Genomic DNA, 11,766 nt, shown 5'->3' on the forward strand with positions numbered 1-11,766 from the left:
CCCCCCCCGAGACCAGTGCCCTATCTAGTGCATGACTTTTGACTCCTAGAACTATCCCCTCATCTGATTTATGACCACTGAGCCCACAAATAACAGCAACATTTCTACTGCATGACCTTTGACTCTCAAGAGCTGTCCCCTCATCTGATTTATGACCACTGACCCCCCCAAGAGCAGCACCCTATCTACTGCATGACCTTTGTCTCCCAAGAACTGCCTCTCATCTGATTTATGACCACCGACCTCCCCCAAGAGCAGCACCCTATCTACTGCATGAACTTTGACTCCTAGAACTGAGATTGTGGAGTATGGAAATGTCAAAGTGAAGAACATTGAAAACAGAGCAATCCACGGGCAGGGAAGGCCCCCTTTTACTGGTAGAACATTGTTGGTTTCTTCTACACTTTGGAACTTTATGATGAACTTTGGAAAGGAGCTGCAGGTAATCATCTAAAAGACATGTTCCCCTTCACGCTATATTGAGTTTATTGTGTCAGGGTCAGGTTAGGATTTTGGACACAGTATGGAGACCATGTTGTTTTGGATATTCTGACACTGTGAGAAACCTGAAGGAACTCTCACAACTACTCCCCAGGGATCTTCTGTTCAGGTGGCCAGGAAATGGCCATCGCTATTGGATCCCGACCCTGGGGGTGGACGAGCGAGGGAGGATCACCTGAGCAGAGGGTCCTTGGGGATTGGGGTGAGAGTGCCAGAGTGCGAGACATGGTATCTCACCTTTTCCGATAGCAGCATTCCTTACCCTCCCTTAGCCTTTCTAGGATATTGTTATTCCTAACCTAACACCCCTTCTGACTGCACCAAATACTGAGACGAGGAAGAAGCCTCATAGAGTAATGCATGACATCTATACAAAACACCACTATAGTACTGGGATGAAGAAGAGGGATCCTGCGAATTACAGAACTGAAGGTCAGGCATGTCACACTAATTGGCCTAAGTGGAGTCAGGCAAACCAGGCAAAGAGGTCACGCCTGAATCACCTTAATAGGATTCAGTTGTATAAAAGCTGGACTGCAAGAGCGAATGCGAGAGATGGCAGGGGGTGAGCAGCAGAGAAGGCCAGAAAGACCGTTGAGGACCTGACGAAAGTGGGACGTGAGAACTCTGAAAAGCTGCAGAGCAGGGTGCTCTGCAGAAGCGTGGCGAGGGAGCCATGTCTCCAGGGAGCTGGCAAGGTCAAAGGAAGGGAGCCGTGTGCCAGAGCGGCCCTTCGTGCTTGATTTTGCAAGTGCTCGTTCCCCTGGGCGGAAAGGCTGGCTCAGGAGTGTCTGAGGGGCAGATGGTGAGACCTTGACCTCAGAGTGAGAGAAGCTGTGTATGCAAAGGAGCCCAAGAAACAACAAACAAGACCAGTGAGTCTCCATGAATGAAAGAGACTCGGTACGCGTGCATGAAAGACTGACAGGATACATTGTATTGGAGTGGTCTCGTGCAACCGGCATGTTCTCGAAAGTCTCAGATTGCTGAAAACTAACTAAACCGATGAAGATAGTAAAACGCAAAGAACTGTGTGAAAAGCTAACATCAGAGTAGTCACGTAGAAGAGGAATAGTACGTGTTGAAAAGTCTCGGAGGATTCGGAAAGTGTGAAACCTATGAAGGAGCTGCCGAGGGGAGCAGCGAAAAGCAAGCAAATAAGGAAAGCAGCATACTAAAGACTGCGGAGGGGAGCAGCGAAGTGTGAGCAAATGTAAAGATTAATTAAGGTGATGCTAAGCTTGAGTAAGAGCCACTGCTTGCGTGACCTGTAATGGGTGGACCGTGCAGTCTATCAACTACGCCAAGACCAGAGGGCCCGACAACGATCAGAAAGGAACCTACCCTAGCTTGGGCAAGGGAGTCAGAAGCTCCTAATTGAAGTTGCTATTTTGAACTTGGGGAAGGAAACACAAAGTCTGATTGAACTATTGTGAATCCAGGTGAACATTGATATATTGAATGCAAGTGTACATTGTGAAGGGAATCCAAGTGGAGTATGTGAAACCTACAACTTGAAGAACTATATCTTGAACTTGGGGATGGGAGCCAGAAGCTTCCCCAGACTTTATTTTAGAGCCGGGTAGGATTTCCACAACCCTCTCGTTAATTTATCAATAAAAGTTCTTAACAATCACCATAATGCCACTGAGTCCGAGTCTTACTCTTGATCTCTTACTGTACATACAATAGGAGTATTTCTGACTGTCAATCTTGGAATGTAATGTATATGGTCAGTAAGACAAGTGTAATGCCCGTATAATGACTGCAGTATATGCTGGAAAAGATCATGATAAATTAACATTGTAACAGGTTTAAAAAGAGGCTGTTTGCAATGTTAGTGCAATTAAATAATGCCCTTCTTTTAACATAGCTTATTTTTCTGAGAATACACAGAATTTCATCTATGAAAATATCGTTCCTTCTTGGAAAGGGTAACACTGGGATTAAAACCAATGATCTGTTTCTTCTGTGAGTACCAATGAAATGCTCAATTGTGCATGCCGGCCACTGAATGGCAGCCCTCATAATTAACAAAACATAGAAAATAACAATCACATCTGTAGACCCTGCAGCCTGGTCCTCTGGTCCCTTGCTAGGTCTATCAGAGCCCCCCTCTCCAGAGCCTATGTATGTCCCCATTTACCCCCCCTCTTGTAGACAATGCACTCTGAGTGTGATTGTGACATTCCTGCAGGACACATAGAATGACAATGTATGTCTCCAAATACCAGGCTGCTCACCTCCTTGGAGGAGGCCCAAACCACAAAGCCTACACATCCACAGAGCTGTCCAATACGTGTTCTCTCATGTGTCCTCATGAAACCGTAGAACTCCCCGCTAGCTGCTCTGACCCGTAAACCCTCGGTACTGTCCAGTACACCTTCCCTCCTATGACCTCTAAAAATGTTACAGTACTATGTTGAGCGCCTCCTGTGCAGGACTTTAGCCAATCTCACCATAGTGATAGGACAGACTTTGGGGTTTCCTCCAGACATGAGCTCCAGATGCAAGAAGCCTCACTCCCCACAAGTATCAGGAAGTCTGGAGACGACCCCCTTCCAGGGCATACCACTTTGGCTCAGGTGCTAACAAATTTCTCCCATTCTAGGCTGTACAGACTGCGGAATAAGGAGCGGATCTCAGTCTCGGCCGCCTCAAAGCTGTTATCCAACATGATGTGTGAATATCGGGGCATGGGGCTGTCTATGGGCAGCATGATATGCGGCTGGGACAAAAAGGTGAGTGGAAGGGCCCCCCACCATGGTTAGTGTAGAATGACTCCAAGCAGGTACCCTCATCAACACCCTACCACGGTCATTGCAGATTGAATCCTCATCAACGCACGACCACAGTAAGCCAGAAGTCCCTCATGCAGGTACACTCATCAACTCCCACCGCAGTCAGTGCAGATTGACTCCATGCAGGGGCCGTTCATCAACCAACAGTCAACCACGAGAAGCACAGAATTACTCCATGCAAGGACCCTTTCCCCAGCACCGACCCAAGGGAAGCACAGATTTACTCCACGCAGGGACCCTTCACCACCACCCACCCATGAGAAGCACAGAATTACTCCATGCATGTACCCTTCTACAACACCCACCCATGAGAAGCACATAATTACTCCATGCAGGGACCCTTCACCACCACCCACCAATGAGAAGCACAGAATTACTCCATACAGTGACCCATCTCCACTACCCACCCATGAGAAGCACAGAATTACTCCATGCAGGGACCCTTCACCACCACCACCCACCCATGAGAAGCACAGAATTACTCCATGCAGGGACCCTTCACCACCACCCACCCATGACAAGCGCAGAATTACTCCATGCATGTACCCTTCTACAACACCCACCCATGAGAAACAAAGAACTACTCCATGCAGGGACCCTTCACCACCACCCACCAATGAGAAGCACAGAATTACTCCATGCAGGGACCCTTCACCACCACCCATCCATGAGAAGCACAGAATTACTCCATGCATGTACCCTTCTACAACACCAACCCATGAGAAACAAAGAACTACTCCACGCAGGGACCCTTCACCACCACCCACCAATGAGAAGCACAGAATGACTCCATGCATGGACCTTTCACCACCACCCACCCATGGGAAGTGTAGAATTACTCCACACAGGGACCCTTCACCACCACCGATCACCGGAAAGCACAGAACTACTCCATGCAGGGACCCTTCTCCAACACCCACCCATGAGAAGCACAGAATTACTCCATGCAGTGACTCTTCACCACCACTGCATTGCTGGTCACCGTATTGCCGCTCTCTTCCCCAACCTTCAGTGCTATGTGGATGACACACAACTAATTTCAGGCCCCCTTCTCCTTCTCACATCTCTGACTGTCTGTCTGCTATCCAGGAGTGGTGTGCCGCCAATGATCTCTGCCTTAATGCCAGTAAGACCGAGATTCTCCTCATCGGCACACCCGCTCCCTCCTTTCCTGTCACTCTCTGGCCAGCCTCTCTTGGCCCTCTTCCTGCTCCCACCTGTGAGGCTAAGAACCTCAGGGTCATCTTTGACCCCACACTCTCCTTCTCTCCTCACATCTCTGATGTCTCTAAGAAGTCACACTACCAGCTGCACCTCCTCAGAGGTATTCTTCCTTTCCTCTCCTTCCCCCAGAAGCTCACTGGGCCTCATTACAAGTCCAGCGGTAACCGTGCCGGTAAACAGGCGGGTTGCCGCCAGACTTGCAATATTTACTGGCACCTAGCTTGCCGGAAACACCGGGGGATTACGACCCTGGTGTTCCGGGAAGTCAGGCGATGGAATGGGGATTACGGCGCTTTGTTGAAACTCTGCGGGCGGGACGCCACCCGCCCGCAGAGTAGTAGTGTGCCGGTCTAGTAACCACCATGCTGGTAGACTTACCGGCACTGTTGTTACCGGACCGGCACACTTATAATGAGGCCCACTGTCTCCAGAGCTCTGGTTCTCTCCAGGCTGGACTACTGCAACAGCCTCTTTCTAAATCAGCCTGCCTCTACTCTTCGCCCTCTGCAACTCATCCAAAACAGGACTGTGAGACTCGTCCTTGGCCTCAAGCCCAGGGATCGTATCTCTCCAGGACTGAAATCTCTGGACGGGCTCCTAGTGGCGGCGAGGATTAAGTTCAAAACCCTCTGCATTGTCCACAAGGCCTTCTGTGCCCTGGGGCCTCAATACCTTCAACTCTCTCTTCCTAAATATCTTCCTTCTCAAGCTCTTCGCTCATCCGCCTCCAACTCCCTCAGGGTTAGTCGCTTCTCTAAGCAACGAGTTGGTAGTAGATCTCTTTCTTCTGCTGGGGCCTCCCTCTGGAACAGCCTCCCTGCCTCTCTAAAACTTGGAGGAGCCTGAGAAACTCAGAAAGAAAATCTGCAGCGTTTTCAAACACAACCGCATTGTGTTTCCGCCTGCCGTGGCTATCCCTTTGGGTCTCCGGTGCTCCCCCAGGAGAGCACCGGAGACCCAAAGTGAAAGCAAAGGCAGGCAGAAACACAACATGGTTGTGTTTACATGCCGCAGTGTTTCTGCCTAAATCTGCTTTCCCATTTGGGGCTCTAGGGCTCCCCGTGGGGAGCCCTAGAGCCCCAAATGGGAAAGCAGATTTAGGCAGAAACACTAAGCGGTTGTTTACCGCAATGCTAAATGCTGCAGTGTTTCTGCCTAAATCTGCTTTCCCATTTTGGGCTCTAGGGCTCACCGTGGGGAGCCATAAAACCCCAAATGGGAAAGCAGATTTAGGCAGAAACACAATGCGGTTGTGTTTGAAAACGCTGCGGTTTTTCTTTCTAGGTTTCTCAGGCTCGGAGGAGCCTGAGAAACTTAGAAAGAAAAACCGCAGCGTTTTCAAACACAATAACGTTTTATTTAAGTTTGCAGTTGCTTCAAAAGCTACCGCAAACGTAAATACAACATTTTTAAAGCTGCAGTTTTATTTCTACGTTTTCCGGGCTCCTCCAGCACGGAAAACTTGGGAAAAAAAACGCAGCTAGTTCTTATTTTAAAAAATAAATAAGTAGCACTTACCGAGATGCAGCTGCAGCTTTTCTGCCTGTAGTCTCTGGTCCGCGTCCTCCGAGTCCCGGCACCAATGAAGGAAAAGCCACCTAGTGGTAGCTTTTGTTTACTACAGCTGGCTGGCTTTTCCTTAATTAGTGCCACAAAAGCAAAAGCCAGCACAGGCGGGCATCCATTTCACAAAATGGATGCGCCCATGTGCTTGCTTTTGCACATTTTTGAGCTTGAATTGCTCAAAACTTTACATAGAGACTTCGAAAAAAAAATGCCAATAGTTTTTTTTTATATTGCCTATCTATTTTTTAAATCAAATTTTTTGGGCGAACCATTCCTTTAATACAGGTGTAAATATCTGTGTATCAATATTACAACATATCTCGCTTGCACTGAATTATGTTCTGTTTATATTTATATGGATTCTGCCATGCTCGTGTTGGTGCCTTCCACTGGATTCTTTCACGTTTACATTTGCTGCCTTGCACTGGATTCTGTTCTGTGTATATATGCTCCCTTGCACTGTATTCTGTCCTGTGTATATTTGCTGCCTTGCACTGGATTCTGTCATGCTTATGTTGGTGTCTTGCACTGGATTCTGTCATGCTTATGTTGGTGTCTTGCACTGGATTCTTTCATGTTTACATTTGCTGCCTTGCAGTGGATTCTGTTCTGTGTATATATGCTCCCTCGCACTTTCTTCTGTCTGGTGTATATTTGCTGCCTTGCACTGGATTCTGCCATGCTTATGTTGGTGTCTTGCACTGGGTTCTGCCTTGCTTACATTTGCTACATTGCAGTGGAATCTGACATTCTTGTGTTGGTGCCTTGCACTGGATTCCGTCATGTGTATGTTGGTGCCTTGCACTGGATTCTGCCTTGCTTACATTTGCTAAATTGCACTGGATTCTGCCATGCATGTGTTGGTGCCTTGCACTGGATTCTTTCATGTTTACATTTTCTGCCTTGCAGTGGATTCTGTTCTGTGTACACATGCTCCCTCGCACTGTCTTCTGTCCTGTGTATATTTGCTGCCTTGCACTGGATTCTGTCATACCTATGTTGGTGTCTTGCACTGGTTTCTGCCTTGCTTACATTTGCTACATTGCAGTGGAATCTGACTTTCTTGTGTTGGTGCCTTGCACTGGATTCTGCCATGCTTGTGTTGGTGCCTTGCACTGGATTCTGTCATGCTTGTGTTGGTGCCGTGCACTGGATTCTGTCATGCTTGTGTTGGTGCCTTGCACTGGATTCTGTCATGCTTGTGTTGTTGCCTTGCACTGGATTCTGTCATGCTGGTGTTGGTGCCTTGCACTGGATTCTGTCATGCTTGCGTTGGTGCCTTGCACTGGATTCTGTCATGCTGGTGTTGGTGCCTTGCACTGGATTCTGTCATGCTGGTGTTGGTGCCTTGCACTGGATTCTGTCATGCTTGTGTTGGAGCCTTGCACTGGATTCTGTCATGCTTGCGTTGGTGCCTTGCACTGGATTCTGTCATGCTTGTGTTGGAGCCTTGCACTGGATTCTGTCATGCTTGTGTTGGTGCCTTGCACTGGATTCTGTCATGCTTGCATTGGTGCCTTGCACTGGATTCTGTCATGCTGGTGTTGGTGCCTTGCACTGGATTCTGCCATGCTTATGTTGGTGTCTTGTACTGGGTTCTGCCTTGCTTACATTTGCTACATTGCACTTGAATCTGCCATGCTGGTGTTGGTGCCTTGCACTGGGTTCTGTCATGTTTACATTTGCTGCATTACACTGCATTCTGTCATGCTTGTGTTGGTGTCTTGCACTGGGTTCTGCCCTGTTTATATTTGCTGCATTGCACTGTATTCTGTCCTGTGTATATTTGCTGCCTTGCATTGGATTCTGTCATGCTTATGTTGGTGTCTTGCACTGGGTTCTGCCTTGTTTACATGTGCTGCATTGCACTGGATTCTGTCATGTTTACATGTGCTGCCTTGCACTGGGTTCTGACTTGTTTACATTTGTTGCCTTGCACTGGATTCAGCCATGCTTATGTTGATGCCTTGTACTGGTTTCTGTCCTGTTTATACTTGCTGCATTGCACTGTATTCTGTCCTGTGTATATTTGCTGCCTTGCTACAGTTCTGTCCTATATATATTTGCTGCCTTGCTCCAGTTCTGTCCTGTGTATATTTGCTGCCTTGCTCCAGTTCTGTCCTATATATATTTGCTGCTTTGCTCCAGTTCTGTCCTGTGTATATTTGCTGCCATGCTCCAGTTCTGTCCTGTGTATATTTGCTGCCTTGCTCCAGTTCTGTCCTGTGTATATTTGCTGCCTTGCTCCAGTTCTGTCCTATATATATTTGCTGCCTTGCTCCAGTTCTGTCCTGTGTATATTTGCTGCCTTGCTCCAGTTCTGTCCTATATATATTTGCTGCATTGCACTGTATTCTGTCCTGTGTATATTTGCTGCCTTGCACTGGTTTCTGTCCTGTTTATATTTGCTGCATTTAACTGTATTCTGTCCTGTGTATATTTGCTGCCTTGCATTGGTTCTGTTTTATGCCTCTGCCAGCTGTCTTGCAAACACTTCTGTCCTGGCACAAACCCCTGTGGCTCTTTGTTTCTAGGGCCCTGGGCTGTACTACGTGGACGAGGCTGGGACACGTCTCTCGGGGTCTATATTCTCCACTGGTTCCGGGAATAGCTACGCCTATGGGGTTCTAGACAGCGGCTACCGGTACAATCTCTTGGCAGAGGAAGCCTACGAGTTGGGACGCCGAGCCATCGCTTACGCCACATACCGCGACTGCTACTCCGGTGGTGTTGTCAACTGTAAGTCTGGGTGGTACTTACCATCCTCTTGGGTCTGAGCAGGGCTTTGATATGGAGAGTGTAGGGGTCATTTTATTGAGCATGGGGTCGGACTAGTTCAGAAGAGGATGGGAAACCCTTTTCTAAACCACCACTGGTAGTGTGGGAGTTATTTGTTCATGCTGAGAACTCAGAATGATTCAGCGTGACTGATATTCATAATTCATGGTCCATTCACAGAAATTGTGTATTTTGGCAAGTCTTTCTGATCACAGACCCTGCTTGTCTTCTTGTGCACTGGGGAGGGGGCACGTCTATAACCCAGAACAAGGTTGTTCTAATCCAGGGTATTCTGTTCTTTTCAAAGTGTACCACATGCGGGAAGACGGATGGGTCAAAGTCTGCAAGGAAGACGTCAGTGACCTTCTGTACCAGTACCAAGCTGAGAAACATTGAAGGAATGTACCAGTACCAAGCTGAGAAACATTGAAGGGATGGACCAGTACCAAGATGAGAAACATTGAAGGGATTTACCAGTACCAAGCTGAGAAACATTGAAGGGATGTACCATTAACAAGCTAAGAAACATTGAAGGCAATTGCCTGCTCTACTCGTCACAGGATCGTGGCGTAGGAGTTCCTGCATCCTATGCAGTCCTTTTTCCTCCAGTACTCTGGACGCCATTCTACACATAGTGTGCAATGCTTCCGAAGAGTGACACACATACACTCCTTTCCTATGCTTTGCACAGGCTTCATAATGGCATGGAGCTTCTTGCCTGCACCTCTCCCTCTATGCCTGGTCGACATGCTCCCCTGGCATGGAGCTTCTTGCCTGCACCTCTCCATCTATCCCTGATAGACATGCTCCCCTAGCATGGAGCTTCTTGCCTGCACCTCTCCATCTATGCCTGATAGACATGCTCCCCTGCCTTGGAGCTTCTTGCCTGCACCTCTCCATCTATCCCTGATAGACATGCTCCCCTGGCATGGAGCTTCTTGCCTGCACATCTCCATCCATGCCTGGTTGACATGCTCCCCTGGCATGGAGCTTCTTGCCTGCACCTCTCCCTCTATGCCTGGTCGACATGCTCCCCTGGCATGGAGCTTCTTGCCTGCACCTCTCCATCTATGCCTGATAGACATACTTCCCTGGCATGGAGCTTCTTGCCTGCACCTCTCCATCCATGCCTGGTCGACATGCTCCCCTGTAATGGAATTTCTTGCCTCCATCTGTGCCTGATCGACATGCTCCCCTGTCCTGGAGCTTCTTGTTTCCATCTATGCCTGATGGACATGCTCCCCTGGCATGGAGTTTCTTGTCTCCATCTATGCCTGATTGACATGCTCCCCTGGCATGGAGCTTCTTGCCTGCACCTCTCCATCAATGCCTGGTAGACATGCTCCCAGGGCATGGACCTTCTTGCCTGCACCTCTCCATCTATGCCTGATTGATATGCTCCCCTGGTATGGAGATTCTTGCCTCCACCCCCCATATCTATACTTTCTCATGCATAACTACGTCTCAGGGATTCTTGTATCCATCTATGTATTGCCCTCGCACTACCATGGCGTGTAGGTTATTGCATCTACCGCCTTATTTGTCTCTCACCCACCCGCTACTATGGCATGGAGGTTCTCGCTTCAACCTGCCTGTGAGTGCTTTGCCTCCTTGCTTCCTGCCACCTAGCAGCCAGCATTCCTCCTCTGGCCCACATCACTCCCCAGGTCTGTGTTGGATCCTTCTTCACTCACCTTTTCCAGTACTGCTGAATTCCCCCCAACTCTGTCCCAGTACATGAGATGCTTTCAACTTAATGTCTCGCTCTGCACCTGAACCCCGCCCCTTCATCATTGATCTTCTAAGCAGCCATGACCCCTCCTGGATTCAGATGGGATTTCCCTGGACTTCCTATGCTCCGAGCATCGGCTTCCTCCACATTTCCTCTGCAGGTTCCTCTCTCATGCCTGGAATGGAGAGATGAGGTCCTATTGTGCTCCTGATTGTCCTCTGTAAGGATGGGCCTCTACGCTGTCCTCTTACCTGAATCCTCCATGTACGGATGGGCCTCTGGTCTGCTTGTACTCCAACCTGAAGCCCTCTTGAATGGATGGGCCTCTGGTCTGGTTGTCCTCTCACCTGAATCCTTCATGTACGGATGGGCCTCTGGTCTGATTGTCCTCTCACCTGAAGCCCTCTTGAATGGATGGGCCTCTGGTCTTATTGTCCTCTCACCTGAATCCTTCATGTACGGATGGGCCTCTGGTCTGCTTGAACTCCATCCTGAAGCCCTCTTGAATGGATGGGCCTCTGTCTGATTGTCCTCTAATCTGAACCCTAATGTATGGTTGGGCTTCTGCTGTGGCTGTTCTCTCCATGCTATGTTAGAAACACTATTTCAGGCCTGGTCCATGCTGAATTGAACAGTACAAATAAAACAATTAGAAATATATCACCTGTGATTCCTCTGCTTTCATAAAAATGAATCAGGATTTGAGACTGTGTTTAACCCTTTCATGTGCCATCGGGTTCAGACAGTGGATCACAAGTCTTCAGGAAAAGGCCCCTGGAAGTGCAGACTGGCAACATGCGTGTCGATTTAAAGGGCAGGTTGAACATTTTCTTTAGAGGTCTTAAATGTTGTGTACCATGGCTTGTGTTTAGAATTTAGATCTTGGTGCCTGTAGGGGGGATACCCCATCTGGACATCAGAGGGAAGCTTTTTCCACCTCTCCCCAAGAAGGCACACACCGCATTCAAGGCATATCCCCATGTTCTTGAGGCAGTCCCTCATAAAAGGTCTCTCAGGGGTCGAGCTTACCAGTATCAACACTCTGCCATCTCGCCACCTATTCACCTAGAGAGATGTGAGATTCCCACACTTGTAGAAAGCGGTAGGATTCCTGGCCTAAACAATTATTAAGTGCCCCTGCTGGGTGTGACAGCGGGATGCCAG

The 11,766-nt window shown here is 48.6% G+C and overlaps 1 protein-coding gene across 1 annotated transcript in view; it reads left to right on the forward strand.

Moving 5' to 3' along the window:
• Positions 1-11,262, forward strand: part of LOC138522051 (proteasome subunit beta type-8-like) — a 28,944-nt gene extending 17,682 nt beyond the window's left edge. Inside the window, exons 4-6 of the mRNA XM_069635281.1 lie at positions 3,113-3,242; positions 8,627-8,831; positions 9,178-11,262. Coding sequence (XP_069491382.1) covers positions 3,113-3,242; positions 8,627-8,831; positions 9,178-9,266 — 424 coding nt within the window. The 3' untranslated portion in view covers positions 9,267-11,262. The remainder of the gene's footprint in view (positions 1-3,112; positions 3,243-8,626; positions 8,832-9,177) is intronic.
• The last annotated feature ends 504 nt before the right edge of the window (positions 11,263-11,766 follow it).

Source organism: Ambystoma mexicanum, chromosome 13, assembly GCF_040938575.1.
Source record: "Ambystoma mexicanum isolate Mex_15411 chromosome 13, UKY_AmexF1_1, whole genome shotgun sequence".
In the NCBI taxonomy this organism is placed as follows: domain Eukaryota; kingdom Metazoa; phylum Chordata; class Amphibia; order Caudata; family Ambystomatidae; genus Ambystoma; species Ambystoma mexicanum.